Here is a 22,506-nt window from a genome sequence, read left to right as displayed (position 1 = left end):
ACCCGAAGTAAGGAACCTCCTCCACTTCAGTTTCAGCCCTGGCTGCCTTCATTTTCCTGGGTAGGGAGGGAGATTTCCCCATCGGCTTCCCCGAACGATCATCGGTCTTGCCCTTCAGGCACGCCGCCGCTCGGTGACCTTCCTTTCCACATCGGAGGCACTGCCCTCTCACATAGCGGCACTCCCTCTCCTCCTCCCAGGCACATTGACCAGACTTTCCAGTGGGCGCAGCAGGGCGGGAACCCTTGCTAAGCCCGGAATGTCTCATCACCTTCCTGTGAGCTAAGGTTTCATGGGCATGCTCAGCCTTCCCTGCCAACTGTATCCATTCATACAGGGTATTTGGGTCATCCCTACCGAGCGACCACCTCAGGACCTCCGTGTTCAGACCGTCCTTAAAAAGTTCTATTAAGGTAGATTGGGACCAATCCTCAGCCTTCCCAGCCAGAGCCTTAAATTCCAGAGCATAGTCCGCTACCGATCGTGGCCCCTGGCTAAGCTCCCTCAGTGCCCGTTTTGCCCTTTCTTTAGCTAACGGGTCTTCAAAGTGTAGCTTCAATGCCCACAGGAATTCTTCGAACTCCTCCAGTTCAGGGGCATCCGATTGACATAACTGCACATACCAATCGGCAGCCCGCCCCTTGAGCTTAGTGGCAATGGCATTAATCTTGGCTCTTTCTGAACGAAAGTACAGTTCCCATTCATCCATATAACTCCTTGCATTGGTAAGGAAGAACGATAGCTTAGTTGGATCTCCGTCAAATTTAATTGTAAAGTCCTTAACCCCCACTCCGGGCGGTCCCTTCGCCACAGCTGGGCAGTTGGACTTTCTTTTAGCTCCCAGGGATCTCCACTCTCGAGGAGGGGACCTTGAAATTCGCACCCTCGGCGCCCTTGCCTCCTCTCTGTGCCGGGTCCTACTCCTTTCCTCCGAAGAAGGTGTGGGCGAAGAAGGGGACGAATCCCTATTATTAGACTCCTCTCTCCTCCTCTCCCGGGGACCCCAGTCCATTGATATTTTCTGAAGCATAAATTCTATTGACTCCAATTTGGCCTCCACCAGTCTTATACGGTCAGGGGTTTGGGAATCCTCATTTCCCTCCTGCCTCACCACAGTTGGGGAACTCGGGTACCGCTGTTTCCAAGATGTTTTGGACATCCCTGGTAGGGGTCCCTGGGTTTCATCCCAGGTGGTCAGTTCACCTGGCAACTCGCTGGTCAGTTCAGGGGCTCTTTTACCTCCAACCTCCTCTTCTCCCAGGCTGGAGCTCGACACCTCCCGAATTTCTGAGAGCTCCCGAGTAGGGACCCTCTCTGTTCTTATCACCGTGGAGTCGGGTTCCCCCTCGCTTGATTCCTCACTTTCCGTGGTTTGGGGATTTGGTTTGCTCATCGCTAGCACTTCTCCCTCACAAAATAAATCTGGAAAGGGGCTAACGGTAAATTTTTTGAGATTCTCAGCTTTATGTAAGGATTGCCTACCCTAATAGACTCAGACTCACAAGCAGGAACTTAATGATATCTGATTTATTAAAGAATAGTATGCAAATACAGAGAAAGCTGAGAATGAGCAAAAGCGCGCCAAATACAAACTAAAAACCCTCGGCTCAAACGTAATCCCTCCCCTCGCCCTGCCGTTGCAAACTCCCCCCCCCCCCAGGTGCTGGTAACCGTTTCTGCTGATGTCCTGGGAAAGGAACCTTGAACACACGAGATAACCCAAACACATTCCAATCCAGCTGCCAACATATAACAATCCCACGAGATGGAATCCTCCTCCCCTCCCAGACAAAACACGCATCAGCCAAATGACATGCGAAACGTTACGATGTACCGGCAACATTGGAACGGTGAACATGACAGATGCATTCACACACCCTACTTGTGGATTTCTTAGTGGTGGGAACCAGAATAGATGGAGTTCTGGTCTAATCTGTCAAGGTTTTCCTTATATCTTTACCTATACGTGTGCCATAACAGGTGCTGAGAATGTAAGGTATGTTGAGTGGCTGTGACTGTAGATAACTTTTTTTACAAGGTGTTGAGAAGGTGTGTTGAGAAAGGGAGATGAGGAATCCATAAGCTATGTTCCTCAGTTTTCACTTTTCATTCATGGTCCCTAATTCATGGTTAATTCAGGGCAGAAAGGGAGGCAGGTGATATCCCTAGTGACAACATAGGCACCTCCACGTTGCTTTCTGGTTTTCTTCATTAATTCACCCCAACTGAATTGTTTGGATTTTTTTTTTCATAGAATGGATTTTATTGGAGGTAACCTGTATTTTTGACAAATACCTTTGTTACCCTATTGGTTGAAATGTATCCTTAGAAATATAATCTAAGCAACAAAGTGATGAAAATAAAAAGTAGTTCCTATCATGTATTGAACACAGTTAGGAACTTCTATAGAAATAGATGTAAGTTGTTCGTTGTGTTCTTGTGCAGCTCCCATTCAGTGTGCCTTGCATGGAGAATCTTGCCCAGAACCTTCTGCCCAGAGACCCTTGCAATGCCCCTTAGAGAACTATGGCAATGGCAGTGACCCCAGACTCAAAATGGACTTTGTGGCTGCTGTCATGTTGACTGCACGTTGTGACTGCAATAAGAAGGGTAAAAGGTCTCTGCAACCCATCCTTTCAGGCCTGTTTCTTTGGACAACTTTCCACTCAGCTATTTGAAAAAGGCACCGCCTGATTAAGCAGAAAGAAAAACCTAACATGATCATGAAAACAGAAAGGAAGGCCTACATCTTTTCTGAAGTGGCCGTTTCCTTTGGCAGTGAGGTAGTATGCCTCATAAAGCAGATTTGGTATATGCAGCTAGATCAGCTATACTGCACATTAGTGTTGTAGTAATAATATATACCATTTGAGGATAATGGTGTGACTTTTTCATACATGTAATTTATAATTCGTATTACAATATAGTGCACCATGAAACTGAACTATGCCAATAACTAAAGAATTGGCTCAGTGGCAAGTATCAGACCTGTGTTGCATTCACATTTTCCATTGCATTAAAACCCATCCCCATATAAAAGCTCTTAAATTCTGTTTTTCTTGTTCTCAGGACAAACAGGCAATGTCCATTGTTATCCAATGATTAGGAGGTTCCATTATTTCTTATAAAAGTATCTCATTATGGTGGCAAGGAAGGTTTTTTTGACTCCTAATGGGCAAATAGTCATTGTTCTTGGGAAAATGGTCCACTACTTCCAAAAGTAGGATACTGTCTGTGATCCTGCCTGTATTTCATCTGCCCCAATTTACAGCATGCCTAAATTTCCTTTTGCCTGTTTTGCTTTTTCTCCCCTTCCCCACCCCTAGGAAGAAGTACAGTATGGCTCCAGTCCCCTGGCTATGTTGATGGACACTTGTGATAAATTTGGAAGTTCTAGTCCAGTCCAAGAGTCAGCCGCTCCCGGAAGAGCTGAGAACAATTTGGGAAGGAAACCTTACTTTTTGGGAGTAGAGTCTTTTGCTCCAAAGCTCTGGAGTGCTGAAGGCATGGGAGATTCCTATACGGCCACTTTCCCCAATGGGAATGGATTGATGTCTCCTTCAGCAAGCCCACAAGCTTCTACCACTTACAGCAATGATTATAGTCCTTTTCCCCATTCCTTCCCAGCCTCACCCACAACTCAAGATCCCTCTTCGTTGCTGGTGCCTAAGGGGCATCCCTCCCCTGATTGTCTCCCCAGTGTCTACACCTCCTTGGACATGGCACACCCTTATGGCTCCTGGTACAAAGCTGGCATCCACCCAGGCATCTCGACCAGCTCTAGCAACCCTACTGCTTCCTGGTGGGATATGCATTCCAACAGCAACTGGCTGAGTTCTCAGCCACAGTCAGATGGACTCCAGGGTTCCTTACAGTCCATGCCTAGCCAGGCCCCCATCAGCCCCCAGCTACCCAGTTACACGTCTGAGTTCACCACTTTGAACCCTGCTCCTTACCCTGCAGTAGGCATTACTTCTTCATCGCACCTTCTCCCTTCAGGACAACATGTGCTGCCCCAAGAAATGTATAAGCCCAAGCCAGTGGCCAATAACTCCCTGATGGAAGGTGGGATTGCCTTGAAGTCTGGAAGAGGGGGCTCCTTTGGGAGCACAGCCGGCAGGTCCACTTGCGACTGCCCTAATTGCCAAGAACTAGAGCGGCTTGGGGCCTCGGCAGCCAGCCTGCGGAAGAAGCCTATCCACAGCTGCCACATCCCAGGCTGTGGGAAGGTCTATGGGAAAGCCTCGCATCTCAAGGCCCACCTGCGGTGGCACACCGGGGAACGCCCCTTCGTCTGCAACTGGCTCTTCTGCGGCAAGCGTTTTACGCGCTCAGATGAGCTGGAGCGCCATGTTCGCACTCATACCCGAGAGAAGAAATTCACCTGTTTGCTCTGTAACAAGCGCTTCACCCGCAGTGACCACCTCAGCAAGCATCAGAAGACCCATAATGAAATAGGAGTAGGCAAGCCCCCTGAAGGTGAAGCTGAGCGGGAAGAGGCTGCCACGGTGGCTGGTTCCCCCGGTGCCGCTGCCCTTCAAGAGGGCCTGGCTGGAGAGGAAAAAGATGCCACCAGCCCTGAGCAGAGCAGCCTCCTGGAGATCTGATGGGTGCTGCATGTGCTCCAGCGTACTTACTTCACACCATCTCCACCATTTCAATTTGAATGCTTCCTGCTAAGTAATTTATTTGTGGATAAAACACAGCCACTGTTGCTGTTAGCCATTCCTCCAGCTAAGATTGTAACTTGTGTAAAGCTTCCCTAATCCCAGCCCAGAAGCAAATTCAGCTGGGACCTCAGAAGGTCCATGATTTTGTGGCTAAAGACTCAGAGGCAAAATCTGAAGCTACATCCCTTATCATTCCTTAAGCCGTTATAACCAAAGTAGCTACCCACTGAGGTCTCTGCGTGATCACTCAGATAATGGCCAAAATGTTGAAGTCATAAGACCATGTGTAGGACTAGCCAAGTAGCAGGCTGGGCAGGACTGAAGTAAGTTTTTCTCAGGGTATGTACAGAAATCACCTTCCATCTCATGTAACCCACTGAGCATTTGATTTTGAGCATCTCTCCTAACTTCTGGCACCCGTAGGTGGTTGAAAGAACAAGGCAAGTGGTTTGGGCCTGCTTTGAGATTAGCATAGTGTATCTGCACCCACTGAACATGCCCTTGCTCCAGAATTCTTAAGGAAGCCAGTGCTATCTCTAACTCAGAAGATGGCAGATAGGCTTGTTAGCTTCAGATACTGAAAGAGCGCTTATAGCTTTAAGAGCTGCAAGAAAAAGCAAGTTTTACCAGTGATGGCTTTTCAGGTGAACGACAGCACTGATGAGAAAAGCCTGGTAAAACTATGCCTAACTGTGAAGCTCTTCAAGATATTTAAGCCCTGGCAGGATCCAGATATGGAGTTCCATCAATAAGCCTCCACCTCTCTTTAAATAAACTTGGAAACTGCTGGTTAGAAATTGTTGCCTCAGCACATATAATGGGAACTTTGCTATTAAATTTCCATCTTATTTAAAATTGAACATCTTGGTACAGGACAGTAGGAGGCCTAGGCAATGCTTCAGAGGGATAAATTAGCAGCCAATTATACAGCCATCACTCTGTCATCAGCATAAATAGGGGTTCTGTCCTCCATTGATCTCCTCTGTCCATGCTTTCTGATGCAACATCAGGAGGAATCGCAGTGATCGCTCCGAAGAAGACTTTTGCATTTTGCAGGTGGTAGTTCTGCCTGTTCCTCTGGTTTTGTATGAATGTCATGTATTAAGCCAAGAGCATGTTTGGGCCATAATTGGAATATTAGGGACATGACCCTATACAGCATAACTGGACTGTTCCACTGAAGTCCAGAAATAGAAAAATTCTAATGTTCTTTGCTTTATCAAGGTAAAGAAAGTTGGGGAGGAAAACCAATCATTTTATAGGAGAAATGAGAAGAATGGCCCACAAGATGTCCCATATAGGTGCTACAAGGCTGTTTTGGACCTTTCTCTTCCCATATATTTAATCTAGAAGTATATTTATGCCTTAAATTATGATGGAAAATTAATAGAGGTGAGGAGGTGACTGGGTTCTCCAAAAAGCCTCTAACACAAGGCATCTATTATCTGATCAGAATTACCTCTCTGTTAATTGGGGGGCCTTTCTTTGTGCAAAACGGTACAATCTGCAACTTGCTCTGTTCTTTTCGGTTGTTGCTTCATATTTTGAAAAAAAAAATGGAATATTTATAACCTTAACATGCTTTTTGTTTTAAGTTCTGTTCATTTTTGATAGGAAAAAAAAAAAAGATTCACATGGATTTGGAAACTCTTGTTAATATTAGAAATACCGAGAAGCAGATTCTTGATTCTTGAGTGTTCTCGTTTTTGGAAGGAATAGTCTCTGTGGGCCTATGTGGTTGAATACTTCCCATGTTCCTCTGATCTGCTTGCTCTTGTACTCAGGTCAAGGCCACTGGACAGAAGGAAGAACTCATACGGTTAATACCCAACAAGAGGTCATTGCTAAAAACAGCATTCTGGTGTTGAGTTCTTCCCTTCCACCTTGCAGCACTTAGGCACACTATCTCTACTGAGTTTCCGTGTGCTGCCCCTGCTCCCAACATCATTAATTGGCTGTCAGAGGGAACCCCAAATGTGATTAACTCACAACATGGAGAAACCCTAAAGGCTTTGAGAGAGGGGAGCTACTATTAACCAGTTAACACAAAATATAGTCCAGCACATTGCTTCAGAAGTGCAAAACATCACTCCCTGTTGTTTGTCTGCTCAGGCAACTCACATGGAAACTCACTTTTGCTTTGGATTTTGCTTGTTTTTAATTTAATTAAAAAAAATAAAATATAAGCTATGTTGGGGGGAAAAAGAATTCTGAAAGAAACTGGATCCTTATGTATGGAGGAAAGTACAATCCAATCTGGTGCTACTGTACCACAGTTCTAATAAAGTGGCACTTTTGCTGCCTGCAAAATTACTGCTTTTCTGGAGCCTTTGTAGCTGCTCACAAGCATGCATACTGGGGGAGCCTGGGGTCTATATTTTAAAAAAAAAACCAATATTCAAACACACCCACAGATTTCCCTTCTGAAACTCCTAAGAATTGCAGGAGTCCAAAAAGTGTGTGAGAGTAAACAGCGAAAGACACCCTTCTTCTTCTGCAGTGCCCAGTCCATCCATCCAGAGCAGCGTTTCTCAACCTTGGGAACTTGAAGATGTGTGGACTTCAACTCACAGGATTCCCCAGCCAGCCATGCTGAAGTCCACACAGCTTAAAGTTCCCAAGGTTGAGAAACCCTGATCTAGAGTGTACCTAGCTGAGGAAGGCTAACCTGGATTACCCCTTTAAAGGATGAGCTGACTGAACTGTGGGGTAACCAGTGGGGACATTGGACCTCCCTCTCTTAATCAAGGGCTTGAGGTTTGTTTTGTTTTGTAGTAGTAGTAGTAGTAGTAGTAGTGGCAGCATCACTGCCCTCAGAGTTAGTTACCTTGGAATTCGCTAAGGAGGCAGGCACTGCCTCTAGGAGTCACCGAAGGGCCACGTGGGATTCCCCTGCTTTTAGTTCCCATGGCAAGGAAGGAATTGCACTCCACAGGACAATTGCCACAAAGCCCCCAAGCCGTCCTCCTTCGGGAAATGGTGACTACTGGAGCTCCCAGCCTCCCCCCCAGATCACCCCCTTGGAACAAAGACCTTCTGTCAGCAGGGCTTTCACAAGAGCACAATAGACTTTTGTGAGGAGACTAACTCTCATCAGAAGGAAGGGCAATTACAGCCAACACCAGCCAGGCTGGACTTTAACTCCTTGAGATTCACTACATCGTCATGGTTCATACTTGAGCATGAGATGCCCCTTGGAGGCTTTCTCCCATCCAGGCTTACTCATAACCTCAGTACCAGTCTAAGACAGGACACTGCTCCGTGAGACCAAAATGGCCCTCCACCCACTTTTAAGAATCCCAGTCACCGTGCAGATCCCACTGTCTGAGGCAGGCTGCTTCAGCTTGTTGCAAGGCTGGGGCAGCCCTATGTCATTTTCTGAAGTACTAAGCCTCTTCAGGTACTAAGCCCCAAAGATGCTGGTAGAAGATTGTTTTTCTAGCAGTCCAAGAAAGAGCACTGGAGTTTTGGAGGTGGGGAGTGGAATCTCTCATAGGATGGCAGCTGGACATCACTGTGTTGGTAAGTGCAATGGAAAATCCATCTTCACGTGCAACATCTTTTGAAATAGAAATTTCTGGGGATGAATAGTAAAGTAGGCTTCACTTCCTACCTGTCAGCTTTTCAGTACCTGGCAGGTCACAGTTGGCAAGTGAATGCTTAGCTAGACTGATGGTTGGCCTCAAGTAAGCGGGACACTGAGTAAGCGGCCCACATTGGGTAAAGCTGTTTCAGAGATTTCTGAGCCTTGGTGTGTTTTCTTGACTTACAAAATAATAAACTATCATTTATATGAGGCTCAAAATGTTTCACATACATTGCTACAGTGATGCTGTAATCAAGTAGAGCACATCTGCAGTACAGGCATGTAAGAGTCTCTGAGAAGAAGGGCAGAATAAAAATCAATTTAATAAGAGTATAACACTAGTGTTATTGTCGTCATGGGTTTTATGAATTAGATCTGGGAAATTGTCATTGGGAGACAATGCAAAGAATTCTGTTAGCAATTCCTGCTTTCTTTTTTACAAAGTGACAGTGTCCAAGATTCCCTAGGAACATCATAAATCTGTGAGTTTTTTCTCCATGCTGCTAGCCTGGCTAGTGGCCACCCATGACGACCTACTTATAAAGAGCTGAATTCTACATCTTGCTTGATCTAGTCAGCCACTAACCCGGCATAACTCTTGCTTGTTGGATTTTGCAGCACACAATAGGGCTGCTCAGCACTGGACTCAAAGGGGAAAAACACAGAGGACTGATTTAGCAACTGTCAGCTACACCTTGAAGCAGCTGCATCTTTTCTCAGAATTGTGTGGTTGACTTCTACATCTGCAGCACAATCTTGGGGAAAGCTATATTTGATCTGAGGAATTCTCAGCTGGTAGTACAGAAGCACCCCAATGTACTCCAAAACACCTTCTGTTTGAGTCTGAAACATTGCACAACCCTAACACACAGCCAAATGGTCAAGAGCCACCATTTTGGAAAGCACCCAGTCCCTGCTTAGTTCTTCCAATCCTGCATAATATTCCATGACCCCTTGTGGCAGGAGAATGCTGGCAAGCCTTCATTACATCAATGTTCCTCTGTTTGGCCAAGCTGACAATAGTAGGCATGGCTTGGGTGGTGCAGCCAGTCAGGGTTTGGGAGGTGTGTTCTTGTTGCCAGATCTTAACAGTGAATTCTGTAAGGAAGCATCTTACATCTTCAACTGCTCTACATTTGTACCTCATTTTCTTGGAGGACTGGCTGAGTACACTACCTGATGGCTGAAATGATGAGCTTGTACAATATAGGTGAGTGGTCAGAGGGCCCTCCTGGTATGGTTTGGGATTAAGACTATCCCTCTTTTGCATCAGATCAGTTATTTACTTAGCGCAATCGCATATCGCACTGGATACGTGGCAAACTCAATCAAGCATTTTATGTAAGTTACCAACTGAGATTTTAACTGGGGTACTTTTGTTTTTAACCATGTTTTGATGGATTGTTGTGAGTGGCCTAGAGTCATTATATCAGATAGGCAGCCATATAAGTCCTATAAATAAATAAATAATCACTTGCAAAAGTAGCTTCTAAACTAGCAACTTCCAAAGTGCGTGTTCACTAAAAGAGACCAACAGGACTAAAATTAACTTTCCATAGTTGGAGGATAAGGTGCTATGTGTATGGACATGATCCCAATACATTCCACCCACATTGCTGAGCAAGATACAGCCCCAGAGATGGCAACGATCTAATTCACCAGGACAGTCTACACTGCCACTTTTCTCCTTTAAAACAACACTTTTAATTTATGCAAGAGCATTTATTTAAGCAGAATTTATTATTATTTTACTTAGAAGAAATGTTTATAAAACCAAATGGAAGTTTTAAAGCCATTTTGCAGACTAAAAGGAAACCCGGTTAAAATGTCAAGTTTTTAAAAGTATTTTAAAATTAGCACGTAAATGTGCATTTGTTAGTGTTGTGTAATAACTCCAAAATGGTTTTAATATTTGGAAACAGATATGCTTGTTCCAGAAGCACATGTACTGAAAAATAGAGGAAAAACAAGTTTAGTGCTCTGTCCCAGATTGTTTTTAAAGATTAAATACTGCCGATGAAAAGGCATCTGCCAAAACAGCAGTGAGTTCCTCCTGGATGCATCACTGCCCAACTCAAAAGAGAACATCTTTTTATACGTGAAGGCAATTACGTTTGTAGAGTTAGTGCTAGTTTGAAAAAAAGCTGAGATGTTGTTTGTTTTCTTTTGCTTCTGTTGTGTTTGCAGTTCCTAGTGCTTCCAGGCAAGGCTTTTACTGTGCAGGTGCCCAACCTCATTCACTAAATGTTACGCAGACAGATGCTCAGCTTAAGGAGATCTCGAGGTTATCCCATGTTTTCCCAGAGTTTATGTCATCTTTTTTCTTTCTGCAGAAACTCAGATAGAGAGGAAAAGGCTGGGTGGCTAAATTCACACACTGCACTAAACCCTAATATGGTTTGTTTGATTTGAGCTTACTATGTTGTACAAATCCAACCAACAGTGGTTTATTCCTAAGATGTCACTTTGTGTGAATCCAGTTGGTAACTGCACAGTATCTTGTGATTCAGTACACCAGGAATGCTCTGCTACTCTGACAAATGGTAGAAAGAGGAAAGCAGTGATTGGATGATGAGATCTTGAAAACATCTGTAAAAAGGGGACACAACAACAAAGCTCCTATACTGATTTGTTTTATTCCTGGTTGAATAAGCCATAATGGCCATGTTGACACATAATCAAGTCTGTTAACTAAGCCAAACGCAAACCACATTATGGCTTAGCATGATATATGAACTCAGCCTTTATCACTGCAATGCCACATGTGGAAGCACCCAATATTAAATATAGTATTGCATCAGCTCTAGACCAAAACATCTTTTTCCATTGACAGCACACTGACCTCACTTGTTTCTTGAATACAGGAAGAGCAGGGCTTGATTAGAAAGCTGGCAAGACGAGGCATAGCTCTGTGGGCAACCTTTTAGTGACCAAGGGCTATTTTAACATTTGGGGAGGCAATGACCACAAAGTGACAGGGCCACATCATACATGTGGGTGGGGCAAGTCTGGGGGGGGGGGGAGAGTTTTAGAGGTTTTCTGCTTTTTAACTGTGAAATGCCTATATTAGAGGTTACACTATAGTTTTCATGATCTTTCCACTGTAGAATGGCAGAAGATATGCCTTGTTTTCCACAGTCATGGCCAGAGGATTTCAAGGGCCTCAAAAAAAGCAGGGGTATATTTTGGGGCCAATGGTTAGCCTACCCCAGCTAAGTATAACCAAAACATGGGAAAAGGACTCTCTCCTCTCCCAGAAAAATATCATATTTTTCTCCTTTTCCTTCTTCTTTCTGCTTTTTAATTGGACATCAAGATAAAAGGTAATAAAATACAGAGTTGGTTAGGGGGAGAAAATCAAGGAAAAATGAAAAAAAAAAAAGACTTGGGAACATACATATACTGTATGGATACATACTGCAGGTAGGGAAAAATACAAAGATTTTAAACAAATCCAGTATTTTATTTCTATACAGAACAATATTATAGAAAGATAACCCATTGTTTATGGGACGCGGTGGCGCTGCGGGTTAAACCGCTGAGCTGCCGATCAGAAGGTTGGCGGTTCGAAACCGCGTGGCGGGGTGAGCTCCCGTTGCTCGTCCCAGCTCCTGCTCACCTAGCAGTTCGAAAACATGCAAATGTGAGTAGATCAATAGGTACCGCTTCGGCGGGAAGGTAACGGCGTTCCGTGTCGTCATGCTGGCCACATGACCCGGAAGTGTCTACGGACAACGCCGGCTCTAAGGCTTAGAAACGGAGATGAGCACCGCCCCCTAGAGTCGGACACGACTGGACTTTACGTCAAGGGAAACCTTAAACCATTGTTAATGCAACTTAAATAATTACATTCACATTTGAATCATTGTATCCCTAATTTGTATGGTCTTTTCCAATTTTTTGTTAATTATTGAGCCAAAGCAATTTCCCACACTTTTAAATATCATTCATCCAATGAAAGAAGTATTTTAATTTTCCATTGTTTTGTGAATAAGAAACCTAGCAGCTAGCAACAGGAAGCATATACATCTCTTAGCTGTATCAGTTTATGTTTTAGCAAATATGGATAGTTAGCCAGAAGCAAGTTTTATTATTTTTGAGAGAGAAGACTTTTCAAATGTCTTCAAAGGCCCTTGACTCAAGAGAATGACAAACTGCAAAGTTACCAGAGATGTTAATATGTACCAGTTAGCTTAGACCCCACCAACACAATCTAGAAGTTTCCCTTTACGTGATATGATTTTAGATTACGCCATCTTTCAGATCACTCTTTGATGGCTTGTGTTGAAGACCCCATTCTAAAATTGGTGCTCTCTCACAAACACATACTCCTCCTGAGATGCTGAAGTTCCAACACATATTGCACACGTATTTTCAAACCATTATTCAATGATAGCCACTTTTGATTTGCTGCCAGAGAATATAGAGCTTTGTCATGCATCGACTATTCAAAAACCACACGCCCCTTGTCTGCTTCAGTTTAACAAAGTTTAACTTAGAAGTGGGCAACTTTTTAGGGGCCAGAGCTGCAGACCTTAAAGCTGATAAGGTACACATATCACACATGTGGTCGGGGCTGTTTTGGAAAAAGAATTTTAGGGGTCTCTGTGTTTTTCTACAATGATCAGGGTTACCACCTTTCCAGGTCTATCCAAGAGACTCTGGTTTGCAGCCTGTTTATCTCAGCTGAACCACAGAACCCTTTCCTCTATAGTATGATGGAGCACAAGTCTTCCTCCCATCACAGCATGCAACCTCCCCCCCCACACACACACACCTATCAGCTGAGAATCACAGGGGTGTTGTGCAGGAAGGAAGACTCCTGTGTATTGCACAACTCCCTATGCCAGTTGAGTTGTGTGACGCAATGCGAAGGGGACTCCCACTGTGCCACAGAGCCTCCCCCTTTGACCAGTGCAAGTCACCACAGCACACATCCTCCTCCTTTCCTTGTGCACTTGTCAGTTGACAGGTGCATGAGACGAGGATGAGCTACAAGCAGGGTGGGAGACTCCCCCTGCACGGCAGAAACACTGGTTTGAACACTAAACCAGTGTTTTAAAATAGTCTTCCTAACAACTAATGGGGTGGAGGGGTTGTGTGGTGGAATAGGAGTCTCCCATCTATACCACAGAGTCCCTCTTCTGCACTGATCAGCTTTTAGGAAGCCTGTCTTTAAATACAGGTTTAATGTTCTCAAGGTCTCCAGTCAAACGAAAGCAAGATTCTAACTGGGATATACCCACAGAGGGTTTATCCTACAGTTTTCCATCTCAAAACATGCTGTCCGTTTTCAGCAATCATGGCCAGAGGTGGCTCCAAGAACTATAAAAGTGGATTCTGCCAAGATTTCAGAACTAGAAATGGAAACATTGTGTTGCTGTTAGTTGCCGTTGAGTCGTTTACGACTCATGGCGACCCTGTGTATAACAGAACGAAATGCTGTTCGGTCTTGCGCCACTTGCCTGACTGTTCCAAAGTTTGCATCCATTGTTGCTGTGATTGTATCAATCCATTGCACTGAAGGTCTTCCTCTTTTCCGCTGGCCCTCGACTTTACCAAACATGATGTCCTTTTCAAGCGATCGGTCTTTCCTGACGATGTGCCCAAAGTATGAGAGTCTGAGCCTAGCTATCTTCACCTCCAGGGAACATTCTGTATCTCAAATAGCACAATGCACTGTTTGCTCCTCATTCTCCCCCTCCCCCAGCACATATTCTGTCTCTCAAGTCCAGAGCAGCCTACCTATAGATCCAACGAAAGACAATAAAAATGATAACTCCATTGAAACCTGGCAGTGAATTATATCAGCATAAATTGCCCTGTCCTTACTGCCAATCCCTATCAGCAGGGTGGTTTTAATATGGGACAAGTTAAGGGAAATGGTTGGCTGGATGATTGTCACCTGGCAAACGTTAATCGCTTTCCTGAAAGTATGTTGGGGTGGGTTGGGGACGGGTGAACTTAGGGGAGCCCTTAGAATGTCTGATTTAGTTGTTTGTCAAGTTGTCTGACTAACAAGGTGAAGGTGGGCAACTGCTTTTTCTGAATGCAGGTCTAGAGAGCTTCTGAAAGACCACTACAAATAGTCCTCACTTAATGACCATTCATTTAGTGATGGTCAGACTTACAATGGTGCGGAAAAAACCAACTTACAACTGGTGCTCACACTTATGACCATCGCAGTGTCCCTGCGGTCACGTGATCACAATTTGAGTACTTGGCAACCAGTTTGCATTTATGACTATTGCAGCATCCCATGGTCACGTGAACACCATTTTTGACCTTCCCAGATGGCTTCTGACAAGCAAAATCAATGGGGAACTGCATGATTCACTCAACGACCACATGGTTCACACCACGACTGTGGTGATTCACTTAATGACCGCTGCAAAAAGTCATAAAATTGGGTTGGATTCACTTAATGACTGCTTTGCTTAGCAAACAAAATTCCAGTCTCAGTTGTGGTCGTTAAGCGAGGACTACCTGTAAACCTGTGTCCAAAAACAGCCTGGCTGACAGATCACAGTTATGGAAGAGGAGTGCTCCATCTGCAACTAGAGCTGTAAGGCAATGGCAGGGTTGGCAACCTGGTGCCACCTCACTGCCTTGCACCAAAGTAATAAAAACAGCGAAAAGTGAACCCCCTTGTCAGCAGAAGCAGTGGCAAATTGGTAATACACTTACTGGTGACCCAACCAGCTAAACACTGCTCTTTTCCCCCCCATTTAAATTGACCTTCTGTGGAACATCTTCTGAGAGCGCTGGTCTTCTTTTAAAACCCAGGCCTGGCATCCTTTTAAAAGCAAATCCTGTTCCAGTAGGGAGCTGACGTAAGACCTGACAAGCATTTTGGAAAACACGATCGGGCATTACCTGGGCAGATGCCTCTGTAGAAGCCAGGTGTCCAGTCTGGCCTGCACCCCAAGCCACAGTGGCTGCGGAAGACAGTTCCCAGACCCTGGGGGGGAAGGGCTGTGCCTGTAACAGCCTAAAAATGGCCAACAGGGGCTGAGCACTTCAGCAACCACAGCACCAGGGACGCCTGCTATGTCATTCATCCTGTGCAAGGGTGGTGTCAGGACAAGAAGGAAAACACTGCCTTAAAGCTGGAAGAGCTGAAGACGACTTTAGGCAACATCAAGAGGACACACTTAAAAGATGACTACCAGGACATGTTCATGCTGCAGTTCGTGCATAGAAGAGGCTGTGATGTTCACTTAATGAGGAGGGTCCCAGGAGAAGAGGACCCTCATCTACTAGGTTCCCCAAAACCAGCCCTCTAACCTGGTCAGTACAAAACTGCTGGCAGATACTCTTATCTATGCTACAGTATACTTGGGTAACCTGCCGTTTATAGACTATGTCTGATCAAATGTGTGCAAGGGAGTTCAGTGAAGCTTTAGCCCAAAGAAATAATACATAGTAGAATTGCAGCCTTAAATGAAATAACAGAAGCAGTAGCAGACAGCACATTTTCTGCTTGCAACTTGGCATCAGCTTGTGAAAAAACAAATTCCTTCACCACCGCACCCACCTTCTAACCACTGGCATATAATATTGTCTGTAGATATTATCAGGAAAATACGTTCATAATTTCTTCCTTGGGTCACATAAAGAACTTGACCAAAGACAGCTAAGTTTGGTCCAGTGAATCACATTGATGCCAAAGAGTTTACACACATGCAGTGACATCATCACACAAATGCCACTATGTTCTTGCTTCCTGACTTCTGATGCAAGTAGGTAAGTCATGGCATTTGCAGGATGGTGTTGCACACATATTTTGTTATTTGCCTCTCAGTGGATGCCCACTGCTTTCCTTCTAAGTATTGCTCAAGAAATAATAAACCCCTGAACTCCTGGATATAAAGGGAAAACACAGCCCTAAACTATATATGGGAGAGAATTGACTACTGCTGTCATTTTCCCATTTTTACTACTAAAAGGATCATTTGCTCTTGGCTGTTAATTGCTTTCAGAAAGAAAATGCTTCCAGAATCGGAGGAAATTACACTCTCCGCTGATAAAATGGACATAAAATGAGCATGTCCAGAGGAAGCTCCCTACAGGGGAAGAAAATAAAAACAGAGTCTGAAGAAACAGTCTGAAGCTGTTTTAATTCATTAATTTCAGCTTTGGAGGATCCTGGATTTTTCTCCAGGGTAGAGTCTGCTGTGAGACTGCACTGTGAAAAATTGGGAGCTCTGAGAAATTCATGGCAATTGATAGATTTGGGATTGAAGAGTGATATTCAGCTCTTCTGCTACCAGTGGCCCCCTTAGGCTTTAATTCCTCTTGTTCCTTTGGAGGGGGAAAGATTTTTAAAAAGGAGCTGAAACTGTACCCAGAGTAGATTGGGTGCTCTTCGTGGTATTTGTGCATGTTTCAGTGGTTCCCAAGAACAGGCAAAAAATAGATTAAGGAAACTGCAAAAGTATGCAGAAGAAAATATTTTAAAAAATGATCTTCTGTCTCATTACAAATATGGCTTTGGTCAAGATTTACCTAGGCCCAGAGCCCTTGAGCTGCCTTAAGAGATCTGCCCAAGCCAGATCTCAGGCTGGAACCTTATGGGAGAGGCAATTAGGCTCATAGGTTGAATGCCCTGAGAGATACCTCCTTGGAGTCCAGTTTCCTGCTATGGGTATGTTCACTCCAACCATCCTGGAGAATGACTCCTTGCAATTTACAACTGAGGAGAAAGGAGACCCTGGGAAGTGGGGTATGCTCACCGTTTAAGAGCCTTTAAACCAGCCTTTCTCAACCTTTTGACCTGGAGGAACCCTGGAAATATTTTTCAGGCCTCAGGGAACCCTTGCACATTCAGGCTCAAATATAGGCCAGAAGTTACAAAATTATTATATTGGTTTCATATGTAGGCCTGTGTATATGCATTAACAGTGTTCTTAAACTAAAAATAAAGAATGAAACCTACCTCTTTGATGTGAAGGTGCCCAAATTTGAAATAATGTTTTAAATAAATCGTGATCTCCCAGGGAACCGCTAGTGACCTCTTGCGGAAACCTAGGGTGCCACGGAACCCTGGTTGAGAAACCCTGATTTAAACTGTGATGGAACAAACAAAACACATTTAAAAGCTGAAGGATTCCATAGGGTATCAAAAACTAAGGGTAGCAGCAGCTGATGAGCTTTGGACGAGGGCAAGTCAAGGACAGAGCCATGGCCAGTCGTAATGACACTACTGTGGCCGGACTCAGAATATGTCTGCTATGTTGGCTGCAAAGCTTAGAGATTGCTGAAAGACATGCCCAAAGGCTGAAAGACCCAGATAGCCCACTATTCTGCAGAAACAACCAGATGCTGAAGATGTTTAGTTAGCCTCCAGCATCTTTCAGTAGCACTTGCTTTCAGCTGTAGGCTATTCTGCACACTATGTTTCAAACGTGTCTCCTTTTGTTTATTCTTTTAAAATAAGATTGGGATGTGAAACAGGATCTGGACACAGCATGTGGGGAGTTTTTTTTAAAATCTCACCTCCATATGCCACGTTCCCAACAAAAATATCACACTCTATGCTCAAAGCTGTTTTTGGCGTCAACAGCGGCTTTTTCGAACAAATGGCAGCTTCCCGGGGGCGGCGGGGGGACAGTTTTCATTCAGATGAGGGAATGGGGGAATATTTAAAAACACTTTTCACAAACACAACCATGATTTAAAAAAAGACACACATGTCAAATGCAGTTCCAAATTTAATAAAAATGGAAGGCTGGAACCATTATTGTATTAGGATCTACCCTGCTAGGATGTTTACTGATGTGACTTGAGAGAATGGCTCTAAAAGACTTGGTTGCTGACATTTTGGGGGCAAGATTCTTACATCTTTCTTTCAAAAATATCTGGCACAGATTTAGCAAGTGATATTTTTCTGGCATGGAGAAATCATGTTAAATTCTTCTCCACCCAGCAGCTTTTAAAGGCACAAGAGCCTTGCTTGAACAAAAGGTGGCATTAAGGAACATAATAAAATGCAAAATTAGAACAGTCAAATGTTTATAATATACTGTACAACAATGCGGGAGGCTTACCTACAGGAACTCATTAAGCTAATTCTGCTTTATGTGAAATCTTTTGCCTTTCCCGCATTTATTAACACCCAGCTTAAAAGAATGATTGATTACATTCATTTTGCAGATGTTCAGAGTTATTTGTTATCTGGAGGTATCATACGGACATTTTATTACCTTGTTCTCTACATTGAACAACACAGAGAAACAAAGATCATGAAATGGCTTTTTACAAAGAGGAAACATTGGGGATTGACAGATCTAACAGTGTCAGCCACCTAAGTTAGGACAAGATAGTGACCATGCTATTTTTTTTAACCATGATACTTGACAATTCAACATTTCCATGGTCTAAGACTGCATGCGCCCCCATGTGGCAAAGTCAAGAATTATAAGACTACTTTCAGATATTTTAGAGATGCTAGAAAAACCTCTAGGCATTAAGTTAAGTAAAACTTACCTCTGCCTAAGCACTTATAGGATGCAACTTAATTATTTCTTTTACATAATATTTGTTTTAATCCATTGGCCTTCAACTAAACAGATACTAACTTAATGTGAGTTGTGTGTACGCTCTTCCATTGGGGCAACCATGTCTGGGATATTCAAATTCAGACACCCATAGATGGCAGCAAAGAGATATAGGGAAAAAAAACCTATTTGTTGTCACCTAAAGGTCTTTAGGATGTTGGCAGTCCAAATGTGGAAGCCTGAACTGTTCCTCTTTTGAAGAAGGAAGTAGGAAGAGAGAAAAGAAGAGAAAATGGACAGGCAGGCAGACAGTGAGTTGGACTAATTCAACCCATGAGGATCAATGGCTATTAGCCTTGATGGCAGTGTGACTGCCTCTAAAGACCATCTGCTGGGACACTGGTGGGCTTTGTTGTGCAGTTGATTGGCCACTGTGAGGAGAGACTGCTAGACTAGATGGATCCGATCCAGCAGGACACTGCTTGTGATCTTATGTTCCTCAAAAGAGGAACGGTCAAGAGAGAAACAGAAGAATTAGTCTAGATCACCTTTCACCAATCCAGTATTCTTCCAGTATAGGAGCCAGTGTAGTGTGGTGGTTACGGTGACGGACAATTACCACAATCCCTATCTGCTGTTGGGGGGGCATGGAAGAGGTATTGCAGTCCAGCATATCTGAAAGGTGAGTTATTTGCACAAGCCAATCCAGAGAGAAACAGTGAGGATCCAGATAAAGTGTAGATCCTGCATATGGAAATGTGGAAATTCACTCCTTCATACTCCACACAGTGTTATGCTTCTCCTTTGCCCTGGTTGTTCTCCTCTTTCCGTTCTGTCCTGTATGTTTTGGTATCTTCATTTGAGCAGGAAATACACTTTTTGTTCAAAATAGTTCCTAGGATAAAATGAGAAATGTAGCTCACCTTATCAACAGTGTTGCTAACATTGCATACTATCCTTCCTATGCTTTTGAGGCAGCTTAGGTAAAGTTTCAACTTTGCAGACTGATATGCAGAAACCTAACTCTCAAAGTCATTATCTCCATGCCAGAAATATTTTCCCAGTTCACTTTCTGCTTAACAAGCTGCATTGCACTTAGTTTAAAGCATAATAAAAGTAAACTACCATTGACATACATTAAAGGGTGGAGGTAGGGTAGAGTAGCTATGGACTTAAATGAGGCTAGTGGGAAAAAAATCTGATTATGCAGGAGCAGCAAAGGGTAGAATGAATTTACAGAAAAGAATGAATAACAATAATAGTAATAAAGAAAACACCTTTGTTCTGAAAGTTATGGGTTATAAAACTTTGGCATCCCTAAAAATAAGGTTTTAGTTTAAGCAGGAACAGGCAGATATACTGATAGCTTCTTAGGTAACTGCAGGCAACTGATAAACAAGTTGATTTCCAGATGTTTAACAACAGCAGCAACAAATACAAAGTCGGTGCACATAAAATTATACTACAGAAATAAAGAAAAATTTGGGTAAACAGGAATGGGTTTTTGTATGAAAAGACTGTGAGCAACTTTCTGCTCTGGAACTCAGGGTGGAGAGTTCTTTCATTCTAAGGATATGCCTTTTGTAACCAGGTCAGGCTTATCTCAGGTTTCTGGAGAAAAACAAACCCACCAACTCAAAGTAGTTCTCGCAGGTTTGAAGTCTGCCCACCTCTGGTTTAAGGCATTGCTACTTGCAAACACCAGGGGGCCCCCAAATCCCCCTCTGGATGGAGTCTCCCACAGCGGTTCCAACAGCAGCCTTCAAAGCGCTCACCAGAACGACCTCTGTGGACCACACACCGTCAGCATACAGTAGCCAGGCACAGCTGGGAGCACATCTGTTCTCCCTTTGCCTTATGCAAACACACATGGCCGCGTGCAGCCCTTGCCTCTAACCCCCCTGGAGCCTTGAGCTGGAAGGAAATCGGTGCACCATGGCACAATCCAGCCCACGACCTTAAGACAGGATATCCTCTATCTTGCTAAGCATTCCTGACGGATGCTTATCCAATTCTTCTCTCCCACACGCACAGACACACAAGGAAAGGAAAGCCTGGGTAACTCTTCTAAGCATCTTCCGAAACCTTCTGAAATGTGTCAGCTATGTTTTCCAAATGTCTCTCTGCCATATCCTTTAGGCAGAACTAAAATGCACCCCTAATTCCCGCCCCACATGGAGTTAGGAGAGGCTCTTATTTCAGAAGCCTGGGGAGGTACTGGCAACACCAAGCTAGGAGGAATCATCTGATTTGGCATTAAGCAGCTGCCTAACTTCAGTGAGAGATTGCATCTTTGGTGGTGAACCTCTTTCTTGCTGGGCTATGACTCCAGGATTGCCTTCTTCCTCGGGATACAGTGAAGGATTTTCAAAGGTTCCCCCCTCCCCAGGTGCTCCTCCAGGTAATATAGAGGAGAGGAAAGCTCTGGTGGGTGTCTACACATTCTTGTAGGATACCCTTCCAAAAGATACCCACTGGGCACTTACTGGAATGTCCTCCTGGCACCTTCGAACACTTCATTATATGTTTAGACTGGACTAACAGAGATATCACTCCTATTTATTCTTTATTTTTTCAGAAAGACTTGTTAGATATAGCATGGATTCTTCTTCTTCCAATCCTTTATATACTAGCTCAGAAAAAGAATCCTGCTGAAGTCAGTGAGATGTGCATAGTAGGGTGGTGCACACATTGGAAATAATTTAGATGTCCTCCTGACCTCACAAGAGCACAGCACTTCTCTGTTATTCATTAAAGCAGCCTGACTTTTTTTCACAATCACACAATGCCTGATTGTGTTATTTTTCATGTCTTAGACTTGATTATGTTACATGTTGTTACAATCTAGCTAAGTTCATTATATGAAAAGGGGTCACTTACAGAATAAATAATAAACAAAGAAACATTTCCTTTTGAATAACCGTCCCTACTCCACCCCAGTTTTGGGATTCTGCATGAAATAGAAAGCAAGTTTTGTTTTGAATCTGAAAAATGATTACAGCTGGGAAGTTCTGCCAAACTGTTTCTGATCATCTGGGGTTCAGCAGAAAGAAAATCCATCCCTCGGATATGGTTGGATTGTTCTGGGTTGGGGCTGATTTTATAGGCTGAATAGGGCCAGACTGGGGGGCACCATCCCTTCCTCCTTTGCATGGTCTTTATGCCAGCTAGACCACCCTGCAACCTTCCCAGGTCCTTCCCTTCACTCTCTCCCCGTACAGTAGCTGCTGTGGTCAATGCATCCTTCTGCTGGGTGCTGCTGTTGCTGCTGCTGCCAAGACCACACCTTGGTTCCCCCACCCCACCCCATTTTTAAACCCCAGCTCCACCACTTCTTCCCTGAAACAATGATGCTTTGGTCCCTATTAGTATTCACACAGGAAACAGTTCGTCTGTACTGTACAGAACAGTTGGCACATCTTATTCAACCTCTCCTGATAACAGATTGATGGCCAGGTCACTGATACATTTGCAAATGTTGACACAGCAGGAAGATACCGTTCAGAATGAGGTTCCACAAAAGGCTTGTTTAGCATTATGGGGGGTGGGGGAGTGGGGTGAGAGAGAGATGAAAAAGAGGAATTAAAAACACAACTGTAAGTAGTTCTACTTCTGCCTGGACAGATGTCTCACTTTTCCATATCTTATGAATATATATTTAAACTATAGGATTCATTCACTGGGGATTGCAACAGCTATGGCCTGTAGCTGATAACTTCAATAAAGTATGTGACAACTCATGCAAAATAAC

The 22,506-nt window shown here is 43.9% G+C and overlaps 1 protein-coding gene across 1 annotated transcript; it reads left to right on the top strand.

The window, feature by feature from the left end:
- The first annotated feature begins 3,332 nt into the window (after positions 1–3,332).
- Positions 3,333–5,111, top strand: SP7 (Sp7 transcription factor). The gene has a single exon (XM_063296587.1). It carries the CDS (start codon positions 3,360–3,362, stop codon positions 4,605–4,607), a length of 1,248 nt encoding a protein of 415 aa, XP_063152657.1. The 5' UTR covers positions 3,333–3,359; the 3' UTR covers positions 4,608–5,111.
- The last annotated feature ends 17,395 nt before the right edge of the window (positions 5,112–22,506 follow it).

Source organism: Candoia aspera, chromosome 2, assembly GCF_035149785.1.
Source record: "Candoia aspera isolate rCanAsp1 chromosome 2, rCanAsp1.hap2, whole genome shotgun sequence".
In the NCBI taxonomy this organism is placed as follows: domain Eukaryota; kingdom Metazoa; phylum Chordata; class Lepidosauria; order Squamata; family Boidae; genus Candoia; species Candoia aspera.
Note: the sequence above shows the minus strand (reverse complement) of the source record. Positions and strands in the feature narration are given on the sequence as shown.